The following is a 22,466-nucleotide window of genomic DNA, read 5'->3' as shown; positions in this document are numbered from 1 at the left end:
TTTTTTATTTTGATAAAACCCCAAGTACACCTCAGCCTGTTCCCCATATACAATGAGAGTTTCACCCTAAAGGAACTCAGACTGATTGGCTATCACAGCCTTTTTAAAGCTTTCTAATTCATCCTTCTAACTCCAGAAATAACCAGCCCAGCTCTGGCTACATAGCAAAGATCATTCATTCATTCATTCATTCATTCATGACTAGGTCTTACTATTTAGCTCAGGCTAGCCTTGAACTACTAATTCTCTTGCCCCTGCTAGATGCCACCAAGCTGGGTGGAGGCATGTGTTTTTAACTAATCGGAAGGTTGGAGAAGACACGAATGCGCGAGTACTTTAAATCTTTCAAGGGTTGGGCATGTTTTATCTTGGTTATGGACGTTCAGAGAATGCACTCTGCTCTAGTCATGTAAATTGGGAGCCTGCCTTTAGACTAATCAGGGAAATGACCGCCCCACACTCTTGTAAAATTTTAATGTACCGTGAGAAACCGCTCAGTGCTGGCCAACGTACCGTGCTCACGTTTGCCTTGACCTTACTGAATCATGGAAAGCGGTTCCTAAGAGAGAAGGTTTTTTTTTCTTTCTTTCTTTCTTTTTTTTTTTTTTTTTTTTTTTTTTTTTTTTTTTTTTTAAATTTCCTGCAAGATTACTCAGGTGGCTTTTCCTGTTTCTTTTCTCCCTTCTGGACTCGGGTCCTGTAATTACTATTGCAGAGACCTGGAAGGACGCCTGCTCTCTCCTCCGCGCCCTCCCCCCACCCTTTTCTCCTTCTGGCCCCGCCTCCGCCGCGCAGCCCTTACTTAGCCAGCAGCTAGACAGCTGTGTTCAATCAGAAACCACTTACAACTCCAGACGATTCAAAGGGGGAAACTTCGGCGTGAAGTGCTTCTCCGCTCTGGCTCTCTCCAGCTCTTTCCTGCCGGGAACCGGAGGCACAGATAGTCCTCGCACCACTGCCCGGGCTTCTCCCGGAGAGTGCCCGAGCACTGCCGGGCGCCGGCGCGAGCTGCCCGCTTGCCGGGTAATGGGGATCCGCGCTGTACCGTAGGAGAGTCGAGGCGGCGCAGAGGGTGGCATCGCCCCGGGACTCCGCGGTGGGCGCGCGGGCGGGTCCCGGCGCCGGCTCGGCCGCTTCAGCTGCTGCGAGGGTAACCTTCTTGCCCAGCCTCCAGCAGCAATGGCTCGCCGGTGAGATTCCTGCGGGACTTTCCGTGCGGAGCTTCTGCATCCTCTTCGCCGCTGTCCTGGGTGAAAATGGCTGTCTAGACTGAAATGTGCCGGCGGGGAGCAAGCCCAGGCTATCCAGCCTAAGCCAGTCTCCAAGGCTCCGAGGTCTGGGGGACGAGCCCGGCTCTGAAAAGTGCAGGCATGAATTCTGGAGTTGCGGTGAAATATGGAAACGACTCCTCAGCCGAGCTGAGTGAGGTAAGGAACTGCTGAGGTCCGGAGCTCGGGTTTCCTTGCTTCGGCTTCCAGCATCACCCTCGTCTTTCCCTACCCTACCCCTCGTGATCCCAGGCTGGAAGCGACGCAACTAAAGATTGATGGATTTTTTTTTTCCTGGATCTTGTTTTAACTTGTGCTACTCAGGATCTGACCTGAACTGCCTGATATTTCACTCTGAACCAAGTGGCTTAGAAAAGAAACAGCTCTCCCGTGCCACCTAGGCGTTTTATTCCCAAGAGTGTGGACCCCAGTCCCTTCATTCCCGCCTCCTTATTATATGCTACATTCCTTGCGGCAGTCGGAACGTTGAGCTTAAAGCCTCAAAAACTAGTTTGGTGGGGCCGGGGAGATGGTTGTACTGGAGACCGGGAAAGGACGGATTATTAAACCTCTCACTTGGCGCCCACGTGTGCTGCGTTTGCTAGGGTTCAGGCAAGGTGGTCCCTTCCTGGATAGAGATGAATGACCTGCACCGGGTGGGGTGGGAGTGGAGGGGCGGGGAGAGGAAGCACATCAAAGCCGCTTGGAACTTTATTTCCTGCCTGGGTCTGGACTCCAGTGTCTTTGAGACCACATTTGCAATTCCTGGGCTTGCACTGAAGTGTTTGAGACCCGCTTTGAAATTAAATCTGCATCAAACAGTATGCAAATATGTGAGCGGTAAGGTGCTCAAAGCCACGTTTGGGGAAATAGTAGTAGGGAATGTCTGATCCAATGAAATATATGAAAAGTGATAGGAAACCTATAAAAACCAGGTGTTCCATGGAATAGGGGAGCCCTTTGGGTCCCTCTTAACACCTTGCCTAGATATTGTGGCCCAGGTCTCAAGGTCCTCTGCGCCGCTTAAAAATACAACTGAAAAGAGAAAGAGGGACTAGAAGACAGAAACGAGACTGAATAGGAAGGAAGTAGTGATGTCAGAAAATAGAGGGAAGATGAACGGATGCCACTTTTGCGGAGGGGCTCTTGATGGGGGAAATCCAGCGGGCTTTGGCCCAAAGGGAAGAAATAGCCCTGGTTGGTGGCCCGTGTCGTGCCTCTGTGTGAACCAGAGCTGTATCCTAACTCCCCCTGCTGACCCCTCCCTCCCTTGCCGCCCGGTGATGTGAAAGGCTGGAGAGATGCTGAGCGAGGTGGTAATTTTCAGATGGAAGTGAGAGAGGAGGCATGAGGAACTAGGTGAGCTTTGCCAATTTTGTATTCAGGGCAAGATCTGAACTCAAACCCAGAGTCACGCTTCGTAACTAACTAACCCATCCAAGAAGCATTTGGTGGCGATTTTAGGACCATTTAATAACCGGAGCCCACTAATGGTTATCTCCTGGAAAGTTTGTGACCAGGGCCCTTTTGTTCAGCCTCTCTGCGGTAGCACCTTTAACTCTGTTACCTGAAGAAGAGCCAGGAGTAGTGCAGGTGGCTGGGATGCAGACTGGAGATGTGGTTTTATTTGAATAGCTGCAGCATCACCACAGAGTGCATATCAAGAGGAGCCCAGCGAGTGTGCGACAGGGGCTGGAAGAAAGCTGCCCCTTCTTGGCCTAGCTGCATTAATTAATCCTTGTTAGAGTTGGTGACCAAATGAAAGAATTGGGGTTGCCTTGTGGTCTTGCATTGGCTGGAAAAATCATATTTTAGATCACATGACATGTTCTTGTCTCCAGGGAAACCATCAAGGTTCCCTGCCCACACCCTCTCCTCCCCAGAGTTCCCGCTCTGTTCCTCAAGACGTGTCCATTCAGTTTTTTCCTTTCTCTAGAACCAGTTCTGGATCCCATGGTTTAGTTCTTCTGTCCCCGTCCAGTCCTCCCCTCTCTCTACCATCTGTGTTTGCCTGAAGGTTGTATAGTTAGTTGCAATAGCCAAGCGAGGAGATTGATTATTTTCACTTTTGTATTGATTTAGAGACTTGGTAGTGCAAGAAGAGGGGTGTGGTTCACGTCTGTGAACCCTGAATGGTGGTTCAATTGATCTGAATAAACGGCACTGATAGTGATCCTTTCTATAACATGCACAGATCTAAATACTTAATTGTATTTCTCACACTGAGTCTTTGGTATAGAGTCTCTCTCTCTCTCTCTCTCTCTCTCTCTCTCGTGTATGTGTGAGTGTGTGTGTATGTGTGCGCACACGTGCATGCACACACACACACACACACACACAAGCATGCACGTGTGCACCGCTTTTCCTTTGATGCACCGCCAGCCAGACAATCCCTTCCCCCTTGGTGGTTGATGTTCCCCTCTTCACCTGGAAGCATGGCTAATAAAACACCCAGGGTCCCTTTTAGTATTCCTTATTGCCCAGGAGCCTGGAAGCTGTCTGGAGGTCACTGGAGGGGTCACGTGTTGGGTGGAATGCCTGCCGTTCACTGGGCATTTCTGGGACAGGAAGGTCCCTGAAAGGACCCACCATTGTCCCAGTGTCATCAATAAGAGGTCTCTTAATGTATTGACTTGTGAGCTCAACCCCTGTCTGCAGGAGTTTTCTAGCCTTAGCCGCGGGAGGCACTCTTTGACAATAATGTTGACACTGAACTGGAGAGAGTGACTTCAGTTTCTACATGATGCCTGCTAAGACCCTAGTGGGAGCAACAAGCTTTCCTTTGGTGACCAGTGGATGGACTGGTCTCTGGATGCCACTAGAGACAGATGCTGTGGGAGTATGGCAACCAGGGCCAGAAGGAAGGGAGACCTAGGGCTCAATGGTTCACCATTGGTTGTTTTGCTGGTGTAAGAGCTAAGATAAAAACAGGAAATTCCTCAACGTGTTCCTTTTGTCTATTTTGTAACCCTTTCGTTTGAATGCTAGCATTTCGAGACCCTGTGAGTTGATTACAGGAGGATAAATTGCCTCTTTCTCTGAACACCCACAGTATATTTTTATTTCCATCCCAAAACGCTTGCATCAAGTTTGAACTGATGAGGCAGTAGTAAGAATAAATACAGAAAGGGCTGGAAATTTGAGAAGCATGAACTTCTGATTTGTTTTCTTAGCTGTTCCCTGTCCCTGTCAAAGACTGCAGACTGTTTTTTTAACATGAGGTTAAAGAAGGATTTCATCATCAGCCAAATTAAAAATGCCTTGAGAAATTAAACGATTCACGTTCAGCCTCACTCCCTTCTCGGTCAGGAAACAGAATAGACCACACTTTCAATAGCATTAAGTCAAATTCTGCCAAAGCTGGTCAAGGGAAACCTTGGGTGTCTTCCTCGTTGGCTTCAGTTTCTGCCAGCAGTTATCTCTCTCTGTAGAACACATGGGGCCAGTCAGGGGGCGAACTGGGCTTCACAGCCAGTCACTCCACTTGACTCTTAGACCAAGTCAGATTTCGGAAAGAGTGTGTCTTGAGTTGCACCAGTATCGAGGTGATGCTCAAGTTCACGCATCCTTAAGGAATAGCTGTCTGCACGGTCTGCTTGTCTGGTAGAGAGCTACTTATTTATGTGGAAACATCAGGATGTATTAGTAAAGTTTTCCATTTCCTGGTAATCCTTAAAACCTCCAAAGATGAAGAAATGTTATTTTCTTCAGGAAATTTCCGAAGCAATCAACTTTTATTCTTTGCCCTTTTCACATTACTTGAACACTGAGTGGGCAGAAATCCTCTATCACTGCGTGCAGAGATTGCCCACTGCTCAAGTGATGCTGTCTTCTGCCTGTTTCTCTGAAGTCTTTTTCATTTGTTCTGTCCACTCCCAAGCAGAGCAGAGGCAATGCTGCAAGGTCTTCCTCTTTTACTTGCTGTGTGACATCCCCTGTGGCTTTATTGACACTCTAGTTAAGAGGCACACCTCTCTGGAAGAAAGTTGTTCTTTGCATAGATTATCCTGTGTGTGCGTGTGAATAGCCATTTCATGGATTTGCTTATTCTTCGCCACAGATTAATTACATCAGTATTGCAAGCAGCTTGAAAGATCACCCAGTTTCCCCGTGCTCTATATTTTGTGTCTCTCTGTCTTTAAAGAATCACATGGCACTGCAATAAACTGCTTTGTGCTGACTTAGAGAATAAACAACAGAACAAGACACGATGTGGAGTTTGGCACTTAGGTAGGTGTCTTACAGATGTTTGAGTTTCTGGATGCCTACTGCTTTCCTTCCTGGGACTGATGTTAAATGCTTAGTTTGAGATGTTTGTCTCACCCTTTTTCATGTCAGTAGTTATCCAACACACTCAAAATTTATGCACTTAAGATGACAGTCATGGGTGTGGAAAGATGGTTTTGTGGTTAAGAGTGCTTGGTGTTCTTACAAGGGCCAGAGTCTATGGAAGTCAGGTGGCTCATAACTCCATACCCAGAAACTCCAGCTCTAGGGTGCCGAATACTCTCTTCTGGTCTCTGTGGGTGCACACACATGTGTACAGATATGTAATTGTAGACACACATGAATAAAATTAAAATCAACCTTTAAAAATGTAGTAGTCTTGTTTATGGTTTTGTTGTTTGGCAGCACCCAGTGTGCTGACCAGAGCAAGGGGCTTAAACACATGGCTGAGAGGCTGCCTTTGTCCCTGAGCCGGCAGAGCAGCTTACTTCTCTTCCATATAGCTCGCTCTGTTTGCTATTCACAGTTGCATGATGTCATGGCAGGATTGGGTTCAAGTTTGTAGGTTTTTTTTTTTGGTGTTTGTGTGTGGGGGGGTGTATAGCAGGAATGGTTTGAGATAAGCTCTTGTGTAGCCCAGGCTGGTCTTGATCTTGCTTTGTAGCCTCTTGAGCTCACCTGTTGGAATTATAGGCTTGAGCCACCATACCTAATATGTGTAGTGCTGAGGATCAAAACCCAGGGTTTTGCATGTGCTGAGAAAGCACCCTGCCCATTAGCCCCAGCCTCGCCTACAGATGTTTTAACATGTAGAACTGGTACTGGCATAGGGTCACTTTTGTTGTTTGGAATAGCTGTGTGACCAGCCCACAGTCAAAGGAGTAAAGAAATGAATTCCACATCTCCTAGAGAGGAGTGAGAGAAAACATATTTAATCCACCCCAGAGGCCACAAAATGACATCGCCTGTCTGGGCCCAGGTCCCATAATCCTGATGTCGCGTAGCAATTGCAGTGGTTTTCTGTTTTAACTTTTCTTTCTGAGACTTGGAGTAACTAGCATTTTCTACAGCACTGCCTGGAAAACTGACATTCTTAACTGTTAAGGAAAAAAACAAATGAGCAACAACAACAAACAAAACAAACCAAAACCCCAAAACCAGCCCATGAGAGACATTGTCATAGTCATGATACGGATACAGAAAATGAGACACCAAAACTGAGACATCAGGCTACTGAGATAGCTTAGTGGACAAAAGTACTTGCCGCTCAAAGCCTGGTGACCTGCATTCAGGCTCCTGAGGTCGCCGTGGGAGACAACTACTCATAGTTGAAAGGGGTCCTCTATTTTCAACACTTGGTCACCTACACATCATCTCTGGTCTGTCGAGGGTGTCAGGTCCCTTGGAACTGGAGTTACAGACAGCTGTGAGCTGCCACGTGGGTGGGGGGAACTGAACCCTGGTCCTCTGGATGAGGTGACAGTGCTCTTAACCGCTGAGTCATCGTTCTAGTCCCAGTAACACACAATCTTACCAAGGCTGAGCAGCCTGGGAAAGGTAAGCTTCGACATGCGCCCAGGCTGGCTTTCTCTCCAGTGGCCACATTCTACTCTGCTTCCTTTTATTATTAGCCTCCGTTTACAGCCCTCAGCTTCTGATCACCGTCCTTAGAAGGGAGCATTTTATTTAATAAACCTGTTTAACTTAGTTTGTATTGTAATCCCTGAGCAATGCTCAGATATGTGTTTTGATAACAATGAAATGGATATGATTAGAATAAAGGGCCCTAGCTGCCGCCGTCAGCCTTCCAGGGGCAGAATTCCAGGCATTGAGTTTCCCGGTCCTGAAAGCAGATGGGTTGATAAGGGTGGAATGGTCCTCTGTCCGCAGGGGAGACAGCGCTGCAGCCCTTGGCTTGCTGGCTGTGCACTCAGCAGGCACCTGAGGACTAGTGCTTTGAAATCTGAGGTATCGGGACGGGGTGCTGGGGAATAAAGCTTCTCCTGTCTCCAGAACTAGGACTCGTCCTGTCCCTGCAGGCAGAGCTCTGGTTCCTATTATAGCTGTCCAAATCACTGTGGGGCAGAGGTTGCTGAGGTTGGCCGCCGAGGCTCTGTGTGGTTAGTGTGTATGCTTTGTCACACTGAGGCCATGTGTCAGACCCAGTAGATGAGAAGCAGGCGGGGCCAAAGCCAGGTGCCTGTAGCTGGAACCAGGTGGATGCCTCGGTAACAGGAAAAGGCGAAGAACTGTGATGTAAGAGCTGGTTGGCTAGGCAGGGGTTAGGTTTGTGATGGAGGAGGGGGAGGGAGAGAGGGAGTGTGAACAAAATGAATATAAGAACTCTGGGCTCAGTGTGGGCTCGAAGCTTTTAACTCCTACCCGAGACTGTTTTCTTCTTAAGGAAGTTCATGTTGGTACAAGATTTGAGATGCCAGGGTGAGTGGGTAGACTTAACAGGAGTAGAGAATGTCATAATGGGGATGCTTAGACAATAAAGCCTTCGGTGCCTAGTGGTGATTTCCCCAGGGCAGTTCACAAGGAAGGCTTCCTCTTAGGAGAGGAGGCAACTGGGAGGTCTAATCTGCATTCACAGCAAAATCAAGCTGCTGATGAACACATCCCAGAAAGCAGGATTATATGTTAGGTATTACCTACATTCTGGGAGAGGAGTTTCTGCTGGGAAGATAGTAGAACCAGATAAGACTAAAATAGGTAAATGAATAAATAAATACAAAAAGCTCAAAACTTTGCAGATAGGTTATTTATGTGAGAGAATATATGGTTATTTTCTTAAACTGCCCCTTGTTGAATCAAACTTCTAGCAGTGTCTTTCATTCTCTAAAGAAAAGTTACCTGCATTACACAGACAAGCTCCATTAGCCCAGCAAATACTGAGCAGCCCGCAGAGCTTCTGATTTTCATATGAATGTCCTTTCTCTCTTGCTGACTCAAAACCGCTAAAGCTATCACACGGGAGACAGAGGAGTCTTTTTAGAAGGCTTGCATTATCATAATGAGTGACTAAGGTGGTTTCTGTACCAATCCTTCAAAATTGTGCTTAAGTCAGCAAAGACGTTAAGCTGGGAGAAAGAAAGCCCCTAGGGGGAAAAAATTCCAAAATTAGCCACTATAGATTCATAAAGAAAGCTGTAGGTTTGGCTCATTGACTTTGCAGAGAACGTAGGGTGGTTGCTTGTATGGGGAAAGACACTCAGTACTTGACTTGGCAGGTATTGTGAGGCAGAGCCCTGGTCATGAGATTTTATGAGGGTTTGGAACGCATGGTGAGACAAATGGGCTGGAGCCCAAGAGTTCTCGTGTCTGACTCGTGATAAATAGAACCTTGATTGAAGCCTCACGGTGTGTGTGTGTGGTGTGTGTGTGTGTGTGTGTGTGTGAGAGAGAGAGAGAGAGAGAGAGAGAGAGAGAGAGAGAGAGAGAGAGAGAGTTAACCTCAGCTGGGTTTAGGAAATGTACTAGAGTAGTTACCACATGGGAAGAAGGCCAACATGGAAAGAGAGTGCCCCGCAATTAGGAAAGCAAGGGCATCTCTGGTTGGTTGGCTGGGGCGAGTGGGAGTAATTGCTTGTCGTTGCCTTCCTATGGGTTTTATGAACCTGTTTGCAAAATACTTGGTTTCCTTGGACTCTTTGTTCTCCTCCATATCCGTAACCCCTTGTGGCCTCTCCGAGCTAGTTCTGTCTCTGCTCATTTGTGTTCTGAACAGCTATGTAGCCCACATGTGTGACGGCCTCCTTAGGGACACCCTGGGATCATTACCAGCCTATCCTAAGCAATACTAATCTCTTGATTGTCAACTTCTATTTGATGGGATGGGGAGGGAGGGGCAGGACAGTGGCAGACTTCCGAGCTGCCTGTGTGCATTGACTTCTGTAGTTCAGTGTGAGAGCTGAGATGGCCTTGACTTTTCTATTTTGGTTAAGGTACATTTTTGATGAACTTTGTGGATGTGGCTCTATCTCTTCCCCACTCATTTATTCAATAAATATTGTATGTCAGACCTATCTTAGGTCTGGGGTACAGCAAACACAAACTGATGGAGTCTTTGTTCTAATGGACCTTACCTTCTGATGGGAGCCATACAATGCACGCGTGTAAGTGTATGTCCAGTAATGTGTCCTATGAAGGACAGTGCAAGCGCAGAGGAAGAGGGAGGGAGGGGTGCATTCTCGTGATCAGGGAAGACCTCTCTGTGGAGTCAGTAGCTAAGATCTACCTAAGAGTCAGGGGTCGAGAGGCAGAAAATGGGGACAGCTCCTTCAGACAGAAGCCAGAATCTGTCTGGTGGGTTTAAGGGGCATCAAGATGGTGGCACATGAAGCAAAGGAGGATGGGAGGAATTGAGGTCACAAAGAGCACATGGAGCAAAGGAGCATGGGAGGAATTGAGGTCACAAAGAGCACATGGAGCAAAGGAGCATGGGAGGAGCTGACGTCATAAAGGGCACATGGAGCAAAGGAGCATGGGAGGAGCTAAGGTCACAAACAGCACATGGAGCAAAGGAGTATGAAAAGAGATGAAACCACAAAATTGGCTCCCATTCTATCACCTAGGGCTCCTAGGGCTTCCTTAAACCCTGGAAAAGAATATGGGTCCTTCTGGAGCTTGTTGAACGTTGGCCTGAATTTTTTTAATCTTACACACACACACACACACACACACACACACACACACGTATTTTGTTGGTGCTGTGGACATGATGGGTGAGATATGGGAAAGAGAAAGTATTAGCAGCAACAACAAAAGCTCAAAAGCTGGAACTAGAACCTGGGAGGTTGTAACCCGAGGGCAGCACAAGGCAGGAGATGGTCCAATGTCCAGTGCTTATCCTTTTTCTAAACTTTTAAATCGTACATTTTCTATAACAGAGATAATTGTGCCGTAAAGACTAATTAGTTTTGGATATGATGAGAACATTTGAATTCATTCTTCCTTTACAAGAAATGTTTCCTTAAAAGGAAAGTTCCAAGAGGCATGGACACTGGCCAAGAGAGATTTGAAAGTTGCTGTACCTTGATTGATGGTTCAGTTCTGATGGAAGCGAGGTGGATTCTGATCCAGGAAAACTGGGCTCTGCGTTTCCTTCAGCGCCTTAGAGTCAGCTCCCCACCCCCACCCCCACCCCCACCCATTTTATCGCCGACCTCAGTACCACTTGAGTGATCTATACCAGACACAGCTTCAGGGAGACCAGGATGCTGGTGCCTTGTTTGTTTCTTTGTTTTTGTTTTTGTTTTTTAGCAGTTTGTCAACGAGTTTGCAACCAGGAATTGCCTGGCTGTTTGGTAGTGAGATAGATGCCTGGTAAGCACGTAGCCAGACAAGGGAGCTTCTGTTCCGTGGATGCTTATTTTTGGTACATAGTCTTACCCAAACCTGATGAGGAAACTGAGGCCTGAAGTTAGCTAGCTGGAAGAAGAGGCAGAAATGCGGAAACATTTTTTTTCCTTTGTGTGGTAAATATTTGCATTTCTGTCTTTTTGTGTCTCACCTTTCTTCCTTAACTGTATTGAAGGGTCTTCTCAGTAAAGAGCACATTCTGTAATCTTCATTTTAAGAGGAGAGATTATTCAGTGAATCTTGCCTATTTATAACAGTTTTATAGCCCACACTTTTAAAATGATTAGAATTTATCCTTAGCTCTAACTTGGGTTTGGGGCACAGTGTAATCCACTCTCAGTAGGTTTTACTAGCGCTGATTGTTGGGTCTTATCAGCTTGAGAATTCCAGAAGAGCAGTGAGCAGCGTGTTCTGTTTGGGGGAACTAGGGAGGTGGGCTGACTGTTTACTGGCTTGCCGTCTGCCTTCAAGCTTCTTTGCTGTGTGTGTGTGTCACGCACACGCTGCTGCTGCTGCTGGTGATAGGAATTCTTTAGATACTCCGGATATCAGCTGCTTTTGTTCATGTCTGGTTTTGTCTGCATTGGTCCTTGTACCATGCATCCTCTTTCGTGTTTTCCAATGGAGTGAACGTAGAACTAGGCGTGCAAGGGAATCACTTCCATATAAAGCAGATGTTGGTTGCCTATGCTCAGGAGACCCCAAGGTCCTCTGGAGGGAGGGAGTTTTGATTCATTTGGGGGTCAAAAGTACCTTTCACAGATGGACACTCGGCAGTTGTGTTTGGAACAAACAATCTCTAGCCGAGTTAGGCAAACACAGAGTTAAGAATTACAACCAGGCCATGTGAAGGGTTGTGTTTTCCCACCTCACACTGTGATTTTACAGTTGCTGGAGAGGAATTCTAGGAGAGAGCTTCAGCAAGAGGGGCCTGTGGAGAGTCGCCAGGAAGCCCGAGACTGGTCTGCTAGATTAGATAAAGGTTATTTTTAATTTATTGGTGCTCAGAATCTAATCCTGGCTAAACCAAAATCAAATTTATTTTCACACTTGGTAGGGAGCACTCCGATTAAGTGTTTGGCTGAGGACACAGTAGACTAGGAGGGGTTTGGAATGACTGCCTTCGCTAAACGGGGTGAAGTGGAACCAGGAAGATTTATTCCCAACATTTAAAAACCTATTTTGGGATTCATTACGTTTCACTCTTTTGTAGTTTTAATCCCCCACTCTCTCTGCCTCCTTCCCTCCTTCCCTCTCCGTTCCCTCCCTCTCCTTTTCTGCCCCTCTTTCCCCTGAATGGAGCAGAAGCTCCTATCCACTTTGTACAACTGATAAGAGCGACTTCAAGCCTGCTTCTCACGTGGGGCCACTGAGCTGTTGTGAAAACACTCTCTGAATTCACATGAAATTACTGTGGAGGAAAATGTCTGATGCTGATAAAGCTACCTTCAACCCCACTAATTCCCTAAGTGTCAAAAGTTGGATGTTTTTCTTATTTGACACTAAAATGTCCCCAATAGCAATGATGACATACTGGGGTCAGGATAATATGTTCCGTGGCTAGGAGAGGCCTCTGGGTTTTGGCCATCTTTACTGCCTTCTCCAGTAGGTCATGTTTTCACTGTTTGTCTCTCTGAAATCATATGTTAATAAAGCTGTGGCCCCTGAAATCGTAGCCCTGCTAATTCCCAGCTGGGTGATCTGTGAAGTTACCTTTCTGGGCTGTGCATTCCTCTTTATAAAGTAGTGATAATAAGTGTACTAGTCCCTCCCTACCAAGAAGTCTGGGGACACAACCCACTGTTTATCTTTGTGCAGTACGTGGTTAGTGGTAGCTCTTTTGGCTGTGGTGGGACTGATAATGCTGTAGCTCACTACGGTGCTTGCTCCCACAGTAAGTGTCAAGCGAGCAAGTGCTTTATAAACAGAGGCTTTGGAGCTCTAGCTGCTTGCACTGATGGAATTGAGAAGCCCTTAAGGGTAGGCTGAGTGTCATGAGAACCATGTCCAGGAATCTGAGTGTCTGCCTACTGACGCTTTTCCTCCCTTGCTATCCATGCCAGAAGTGCAGGACCTAGGAAATACCTCCATCAAAATACAGGCAAGTCCTAGGTTGGTTTGTTCTTTTTAAAGGATGGTGATGGATTTGTTTTGTTTTTGGAAAAAAAAGGATATTTGTCTTAAAGAATGTTAATGAACTAACAAGTCTCAAGACTAATTGCTTTATTTTTTTTCTTTGTGTGTGTGTGTGTATGTGTAGTTGCTTTTTTTGTTTTTTTGGTTTTTTTTTTTTATCTTTGGGGGCCCACCACCCACTCCCAAATAAATACACAGAGACTTATTCTTACCTATTAATGCCCCTACTTTAGCTTGGGTTGTTTCTAGCCAGCTTTTCAAACTTAAATTATCTGGTTTCTCTTCAACTACATTTTGGCTCTGGGTTTTTTTTTTAAACCTTTTTTATTCAATTTATCTTTCTTCTTACCTCATGGCTGGCTGGGTGGTTGGCCCCTGGCCTCATCCTCTCCTCCTTTTCTTACTCCTCCCTCTTTCCTATATTTCTCCTTCTATTTATTCTCTCTGCCTGGCAGCCCTGCCTACTTCTCTCTCCTGTCTAGCTATTGGATGTTCAGCTCTTTATTAAGAGACCAATCAGGTATTTTAGACAGGTAAAGAAACACAGCAACATAATGCAACACATTTTGCATCATTAAACAGAAATTCCACAGCATAAACAAATGTAACACATCTTAAGGTAATAGTCCAAAGTGTGTGTGTGTGTGTGTGTGTGTGTGCGTGCGCGCGCGCGCACTTGTGCATGCACAAACATGCTCACGTGCACATTTGCATGTACAGACCAGAGGTTGACATCTGGTGTCTTCTGTCACTCTCTACCATACTTTTGCGACAGGTCTGTCTTTGAACTTGGGAGTTCCCAGATTTGGCCAGACTGGCTAGCCAGCAAGCCCAAGGGGTCCTACTTCCTATGCTTATTCAAGGCTGGGAACACAGATGTGCCCTGTACCCAGCTCTTTCACATGGACGCTGGAGTCAACTAAGGTTCTTGTGCTTGCATGGCTAGCTCTTTACTGGCTGAGTCATCTTCCGGTCCCTACGTTTTTATTTTGAACTTGTCTAATTTTGCCCCATCTATGGTGTTGTCAGTTGCTTTTGTCTGCAGAAACTGAGCTTAGAAGGCACAACACAGGCGAGAAAGAGCACAATACGCTAGTACCTGTGACTAAATGAGGCAGCACGGAAGAGGGCCTGACTGTTTGCATGGAATTCCCCTGCACATTGCAGGCTGTAGCACTGTGGGTGGCATAGGAGCTTTGCTTTGGAGCGACAATGGTTGCAGGAGGAAGAGCATCTGGAGGACAGAATAGAGTTAAGGAATTAGAAAGGATTTGGAATGTGCCCCAAGGCAATAAAGATCTTCCTTTCTTTTGGTTTTGTCTGCCCATCAAAGGGGAAGAGATGCTGAATAGTCAGCTGGTATTTTGAGGCTGGTAAGGAGTTTACTTTGTTTGCCAAAGGGAAGGAATCTAGAGTCAGCCAGGTGAGAAAGACCCTGAGAGATCTCCTAGCTCTAAACCTTGGTTGGTAAGCAGTGTCTTTAACCTGGTACTTTTCAGGACTGGAGGTTTTAGAACCCTTGACTCTATCTCCTACTCATCTCTGTGGCCCTCCTTCTGTCAACATTTCCATTTCCGTGGCATAAATTATCACCTCGAAACCATGCCCTCCACCTCGGGGTCTGCCTGAGTCACTGTCAGGTAAAAGGAGAAGCCCAGGTCCTGGGTGATGATGAGTCATTGTGTAGTCAGTATTCTTCCTCCACCTTCCTTCTGTGAAGCTGCTGCCTGTGCCTCTCCCGGCAATGCTCTTCCTCTGATGACAGTAGCTCCTTTAGACCAGTAGTGCCGCCATGTCAAAAGGCTTCTCTCAACTCCCAGTTAATGCCAAATCTGTCGTGGGAATCTGACAAAGTGCTCGCGATGCTAGCTTACCTCTTAGCACTCTTTAATACCATCTCCCTGCTTGTTTCCCCACCTAGGAATTTCTCCCCAGAGCTTCCACTTGGGGATGATCAATGACGGAGAAAATGATTTCTCCTCAGAGCAGTTTCATGGTCCAACTGGCCAGATACATAAAGGTTAAGAATGATGAGTGAAAAAGTGAGACTGGACTAGGAGCCGGAGAGAAAGGGCTCCTACAGGCAGCTACTTTCACATCCACCAGCGATGTGGGGCCCATGCTGCGTTCCGGGTTCTCTGTCCCCCAAAAAAGATCTGCCAAAAGATCTTAGCTGCCCTTCCTGTCCTTTGCTTCTGAAGGTGAACCCCAGTCCCCTGCTCACACTTCCGTGGACTGGGATCCTTGAGCTGTGCTTCCGGCTGAACCCCACAGGATTGGGTGTGGCTCTAGGTGTCCTCTCAAGAAGAGAAGAACAGGGGCTAATCCTAGGCTGCAAGAACATCCCGGGAGCTGAAAAGGATGGGAATGCAGACCGCCCTCAATGCTTGAGATCCTTCAACTTTACAATGGCACCAAAGTGCTTCAGTGGACACCATCCTGCACATTTTTTTCTCCTTAGTGGCGTCAAACCACAGCTTCCGGTCAGCCATGAGACCATGAGGGTAACCAACCCACAGCCCGCAGTGTATTGTGTGCTGTGCAGTGGTCTTCTTAAGTTAGTTGGACTGAATGCGTTTTAGCTGACGATATTTCCAACAAAGTCAGTTGATCAGAATGTAAACTTATGGAAAGTCAAGGGCTATCTGTACCAACGCTATGCTGGAATCGTGTAGCATTATGAAATTTTTTCTGCTTCATCATCTATACATGCTCCTGAAATCCCAGTGCTGGGGAGGTAGAGACTGGGGGCTACTGGGGGCTTCTTAGCCAGCCAATCTAGCCAAATCAGTGAGCTGCTGATGCAGTAACATTACCTGTCTCAAAAAAATAAATTGGAGAGCAAATGAGGAAAACCACACCTGACATTGACTGCCGAACTTCACATGTGCCTGAACAGCAACAGTTCCAATATCCCAAAGCATCTTATCAATGGTAATTAGTATCACTAAATGCTTATTTCACATTGCTATTCTGGTTATTGAAAAATAAAATTGTTAGAATTCAAGAGACTGGTAACCTAGCACCTTTAATCTTACAAAAGCCTCTTTCTGCATTAGAGAAGACTCTATGGTGCTTATGATTGGGGTCTTGTTTCCAGCTGAAGGTCAAGGGAATTATTCTCCATAACAATATTCTGTGTATAATAGTGTCCTGTATGGGAAAAAACCTTTCTCATATAGAGGAAACTCACACTACAGTTAAAATTCATTTGCAGCTGGCAGAAATATGTTAATTGCTTTTCTTGGGCAAGCGATTCTTAATCCAATAGGAATGATAGAGTTAAGATTCACTTGACTAATTTGAGTTTTTTTTTTAATGTCAGAGATTGATGGTGCCTTTCTGGAGTTCATAGCATGTTCCAGTCACGGTTGGATGACTGGGCATTGTCCCTGTAAAATGTCACACATTCAGATTCCCCAGTAGGAAAAGTAACTCTCTATCCAAGCCAGCAGATCATAATGCTTTCAGGATCAGAGTGTCTTGAATCTTGATACTTCTGGGCTGGATGGCAAAATTGCCCAGGCTTTATGTGTGTTTTAGCCACTGAGCTGGTCCTCAAGTCTCTCCCAATGTTGGATTCTAAATGTTTGGACCGCACAGGCTAGCTAACGTCTAAGTAGTGAAAATGAAGGGGGCATTTGTAATACTCAGGAATACACAGTGTGTGGGTTTGTTTGGCCATATCTCTCTGCCCGCCACCCCCACCCCCACTCCCACCCCCTCCCACTCCCGCACCCTGACCTTTGACTTCATAACCTTTGACTTCAAGTTACGAAGCCTTGTGGCCATTGTTGACTTTTGTTTTTCCCACAACTCACCACTAAGTTGCAGCATCCGACAAGCTCGTCTAATGTCAATACCCTCAAGGCACCTGATTGTTTTTGGACCTCATTATATCACATTTACTGCTCTCATTGGTTATCCTATCCATAAACACAGCCATGGCCTGTCTACCTCCTGTTCATCCTGTATAGCTTAATGTTCAGTTCTAGTGTCCTCGACAAAGTTCTTTGATTGGTCCCATCTCACGAAGGCTGTAGCCCCTCTCCTTTGCATCTACTGCCTTAGACATCCCTATTTCTGGCAGTTAATACACTGACCAGGTCTGTGACATCTTGTGTCCTGTTGGAGTGGCTATTAATCACCAGGGATCTTATTGCACAGTGCCTTCCTGTGAATTTTTATCTTACTGCTGTCCCATGAGACAGGTCCTATCAGCAGGGACAGGTGGCAATGAAGGATGGACCATTACAGTAGGTCTTTCTCAAGGTTCCACATGTAGTAGGTGGCAGGGCCAAATTTAAACTGAGCCTTCTTCTCTAAGTTCCTGCTGCTTGTACTATATATATATATATATATATATATATATATACACACATATATGTATGTATGTATATACATATATATGTATGTATATACATACATATATATGTATGTATGTATGTATATACATATACATATATATATATTTATATATTACTTTCTCAGGTCATTTATAGTCATGGCTTTCAGAGCTTACATCTGTAAGACCTTGTTCGTGGGTTGTGTTAATCCTAAGATTTGCAAGAGGAAGATCAGTTCCACAATTTTGAGCCAAATTTGAAGCAAGCTTTAATTAAATACTGACCAGGATGGGTTCTGGTCAGGTCTGGATACCAGTATCAAGCCCCAATTCATGTTTTGCAGGGGTTCAAAAAGGCAAGACCCACAGTTCATTGCATTTCCCATCAGGTCCAATAGGGGCAAGCATACATCCTGACTTATTTCCTGCCTATGTACCTCCCACCTGCATGTATTCAAACACACCTTGTGTCGTTGATGCAAACAAATTTGTTTAGGGAAGTGGAAACATGTGGCTTTGTTATTTTCCTAGAACTACAACTCCCAGCATTCTAGGAAGTTATCATGTCCTTGGACAGGTGGGGCTTACAGGTTGACTTTGGCTCTTACAGTTGGTAGATTGAAGTGGGTTGTGGGTGTTTAAGACTAGAGATCTCATAGTAAAATCCAGTCTGTGGAATAAAGCATGATTAATAAAAACTCAGAGTCAGAAATTGGGGTTCAACCTGAAGGTCAGAAAATCAAAACAGCCAACCACTAGCTGTTACCTGAACTTCAGTCTGAAATGGCCTCCAGGATTCTCAGAATAAGACTGTCTGAGAGCTAGCTGTCTCCTCCCATTTTATAATCCCCTCTAGGGCTGGGGTTAAAGGTGTGCACTACTGAGAAAGGCATGTACTTCCTGGTTTCTATGACAACTACTGTGGCTACTGGGGTTAAAGGTGTGTGTCACCACTGCCTGGTCTGTAAGGCTCACCGGTGGCTCTGTTTTACTCTGATCTTCAGGCAAACTTTATTTATTAAAATACAAATGAAATGCCACTCCAGTGGAGAACTGAGTCTGGATTTGGGCATGGTGACTTTGAGGTGAGTAGTGGCCATCGAAGAGGAGATGGGCCGTATACTGTTGGATATTAAGATAGGCTAGGATTGGGGAAGTTTAGTTTCCATCCCTCTTCATTCACAGTGCAGGCGGCTGATGGATGAGGCTGTTCTGTAGTCTCTCCACTGTGGGAGAGACTTTTGCTTTTGCTTCCTGTATCATATAAGAAGCGGTATGAAGAAAGCCACGTTGTAAGTACCATGTGGACTCAGATGCAGGCACTGCAGTCTTCTCATATATAACAAACATGCTTATGACTCATGCTTTTTTAAGTCATGGTTCTTTAATATCATTTTGAATAATAATCTGATTAGTATCACATTGTATCAAAAAGTCCTTATGGCTCAAAGAAATGGTGGGAAGGAGTAAGTTAAACAAGTGTGAATGTAGGCAAATTAACGACATAGCTAATATTAAAATTGAGCCGTATATTGTAATAAGTTGTTCATCTTATATATTTTTACTTCTTTAATTTTCCATTTAATCTCCTAAAACATTTCAATTTTATTTATTTTGATTGCATGTGTGTTGTGTGCACACATGAAGTCAGGGGACACCCTGCAGGAATCAGCGCTTTCTACAGTGGATCCTGGGGACGGAACTAAAGCCCTCGGACTTGGCCACAGGCACCCTACCCACTGAGCCATCTCGCTGGGCCTGCCACTTAAGATGTTTGAACTGTGGTCAGATTGAGCTAATAAACTGCAGGACATAAAGCTGTGGGAATAGGCAAGCTGTATCTTTAAGGGAAGATAAGAGGAAAGTCCAAGAGAGGCGTGAGGGATGGTCAGGGACTAGGCTGAATTGAGAAAATGTGTTTAAATGGAGCAACTGAGGAGTATATTGTTCAGAGTAAGCCTCTGATCTTACAGAATTCAAAACAAGTTTACCTTGAGGCCCTGGGGTGGTCTTTGTACGGAAATCTAGCGACTACAAGGGTCAGTGTTTTTAAAGACTAAACACAGGCTATGTAATAAATTGGAAACATCTGCTGTTCTCTCCGAGCCTGCTGCTGAAGCATGCCTTTCAGACGGTGACGCGGTTGTGCAGGTGAGAGGGAGCAGCTGGGGCAGAGTGAGGAGGTCCTTGGCCAGCCAGCTTCAGAGCCAGCCTGGGCTGCTACTCCAGCTACTGTCCCAAGTGACTGCGGCTGCTGTGGCCCTGACTTTCTGATCCCTGGGGTATGGTGGGGGAGGGGGGGAGGAGGGGAATGAGTTTAAACCACCAAGAGAAACTGATTTTAGATTGATGTTTTGAAATAGTATTTCCCTCGAGCCTAATAATGACTCTCTTCTTAAATACTACTGCCTGAACCAATCTAATCGTGTGTCTTTGTGTCTGTGACCCAATCAAACCTAGGGCCATGAGCATACTAAGTCTGTTAGAAATGAAGATATTCTAAAGACATGCTTTGTCTCTGTCAGTCTACTGAAACAGTGGACCCCAAAGAAAGTAGAATTTCCCCCAGGAATCCTGCTGGGAGGAGGGAAAGGTAGCCAGCAAGATTGGGAACTTGTCTCTCAGAAACTCAGCACAGTTGAAAGAACTCACCAGACCACCTTCCAGGAAGAGCCTGAAGCCCAGGTAATGGTGGGTCAGTGGTGGGCCAGACACGCCTTGACCTGGGGGACTGGCCAGACACGCCTTTACGGGGAGGGTGGGGGGACTCCTGTTTGACTTTTGATCTTACTTAGTTCAGGACCTCAAAGAAGACTGGGGAAGGAGGGGTATTCAATGGATCTCTTTGTTACTTTTTCCAGTGAGGCCACATTGAAAGAATCTCCTTTTCCTGCTTTTTAAATTTGGGCTTTTTAAAATGGGTTATTGAGGAAGTGTGGCTGAACGTGGCTTGGGGCATAGGTTGTGACCCCCAAGTTCTGCTCCAGCCCCAGCCCTGTGGGCCAACCTAAAATCCCTAGAGCGCAGTGGATTTTTTCCTAATCTCAGGAGCTGCTGAGTTTTATGCCAGTGTTGTCTCTGCTTTAGTGGTGACTTCCTGTAAATAACAAGAAGATTATCACTTGGAAGTCCCCGAATGGAACTGTTTGCTGAGCTCAAGTCTATAGTTACAGGCCTGACTTAATTTTTGTTTAAAGTGGATATTACCAAAATGCTAATCTAAAACATTTAACCCACTGACTTGGCAAATCATGCCATGTAATCAATTGAACCAGAGAATCTGAGTAACTATTGTTGAGACAGAACGAAGGAGGGTCCGTTGCAGCCTCCCCTGGTGTCTTTGTGTCACACCACTGCCACAGTTCCTTCACACACACACACACACACACCCTGTCTGGCCATGCTCCGGCCACAGTTCCTTCACACACACAAACACACACACGCACACACACCCACCCCTGTCTGGCCCTGCTCCGGCCACAGTTCCTTCACACACACACACACACACACACACACACACACACACCCCTACCTGTCTGGCCCTGCTCCCTGCCCCGCCTCTCCCCCATTAGGAGCTCATTAAACCCCTGGCCTACTGTGGATGGTCCCCTGGCTGGCCAGTATAGTCTCAAGGTTTTGCTGCTTTCCGGAAGTGAGGGAAAGTCTGCAAGCTGTGTGAGTGATGCCATCTGCAAGCTGGCCTTGTTTTTCTCTGTTCCCATTTCTCTGGCATGTTGAATGCCAGGCTGGAAACCCAGGCATGGCACTGGAGCTGTGAGAGCCTGGCTGACTAGCTAGAAATGCCATTCAGCACGAATGTTTCTCACGCAGCAGCTATAGCATTCATTCAGAAATGGGTATTTATAAAAGTAGAAAGAGTGGATTGTGGGAACGTGGATGATGAAAGCATTCTCACTTGACGGTCCCAGCATAGCGTGGAGTGAGGCCTATCAAAGAGGATGGCAGTAGAAACCTGACCGTTTGACTGATGGGAAATAATTTCCAGAGCGCTAGTCTGGCTTCAATTTCATTAGCTTTCGAAGTATTTTTAGTCCAAATTAAATTATCTGAGCTCAATACAGATGCTTCCCTACCCGTTTTTCCTCCTTGCTGGAAACCAAGTTGGTGTGCTAAGAATTAGACCGTCGGTTGCAACATGGAGGAAGGAACATAGCAGTTTCTAATGCCTATAATCGGAATTTCTGCCTCACTCGCCTGCTACATGTTGTGACAGCTCTGAGGCTGAGGAAGTGAGTTCTGTGTCTAGCCTGCCAGAAGAAAATCCCTGTTCTGGCACTCTGCAGCTCTAGAAGGCACCGCCCTGCTTCATGTTGGTGAACATTGTTCAGCGACGTATGAGCAGAGGTAACTTCCCATGGATATCATTCATATACAGTCATCAGGCCCAAGAGGAGCCTATGATCCGGGTAGAATTAGGATTACAGTGTGGCTGGCAGCCCTGGGAGACTGGAGGAGATGTTGGGAAAGTGTATTTTGCGCCAGAAGATCTTCTCAGGCTATCCCGAGTGAGACAGTCCCCACCGTTCGCAGTGGTTTATTATGAACAAGGAGATTGTTGCTCTTGGTCGTCAAGGCCATTTGCATAGTGTTATTTATAATATCCATAGTGTAGCCATGAAAATATCCCTTTTTGTTCTCATTCCTAGAAGCTGTTTTACTTGGCACCACCAAGTGTTGACTTTCGCCCATTTTTTTGAAACTCAAGTTGGGTTTCCTGTGTGTGCGCTCACTTATATTTACATATGTTTTAATATGGCTGTGTCTTGTTTCTTTTGTTGACCTTTTGCATCCTTTACAAGCTTATTTTAAGCAGCCGGCATGGCTGGTACTTTGCGTTCTGCTGTCTCGCTGTAATACCTGATATAGTACCAGAAATTGAAGAAAATCCACTTGAGAATGACGCTACCATGCAAGAAGCATGGCAGAATAAGGCAGAGAGTGAGCCCCTGACCTCCATTGTCATCGACCGCCCCCTATGATCTTGAATCTCATCTGTGAACACCTGCTCTGTATGTGGCTGTTAGAAACCCCTGAACAAGTGGGGCTCTGCTAGCCCTGCTGTGCTGGAGATGATATGGGACTTTGCCTGGTAGAAGGGGAGAGGG

At 46.0% G+C, this 22,466-nt stretch overlaps 1 protein-coding gene across 2 annotated transcripts in view; it reads left to right on the top strand.

Annotated features, from left to right (window-relative positions):
* Mcc (MCC regulator of WNT signaling pathway) overlaps positions 1–22,466 on the top strand; it is a 292,443-nt gene that overhangs the window by 50,393 nt on the left and 219,584 nt on the right. The window contains exon 1 of one of the 2 annotated variants that reach the window (XM_038330388.1): positions 844–1,427. The exons of the other annotated variant lie outside the window; for it this stretch is intronic. Within the exon in view, the coding sequence (XP_038186316.1) occupies positions 1,371–1,427 (57 nt within the window). The 5' untranslated portion in view covers positions 844–1,370. Of the gene's footprint in view, positions 1–843; positions 1,428–22,466 lie in introns of those variants that run through there. 2 annotated transcript variants of the gene reach the window in all.

The sequence above is a fragment of the Arvicola amphibius genome, chromosome 5 (assembly GCF_903992535.2).
Source record: "Arvicola amphibius chromosome 5, mArvAmp1.2, whole genome shotgun sequence".
In the NCBI taxonomy this organism is placed as follows: Eukaryota; Metazoa; Chordata; class Mammalia; order Rodentia; family Cricetidae; genus Arvicola; species Arvicola amphibius.
Note: the sequence above shows the minus strand (reverse complement) of the source record. Positions and strands in the feature narration are given on the sequence as shown.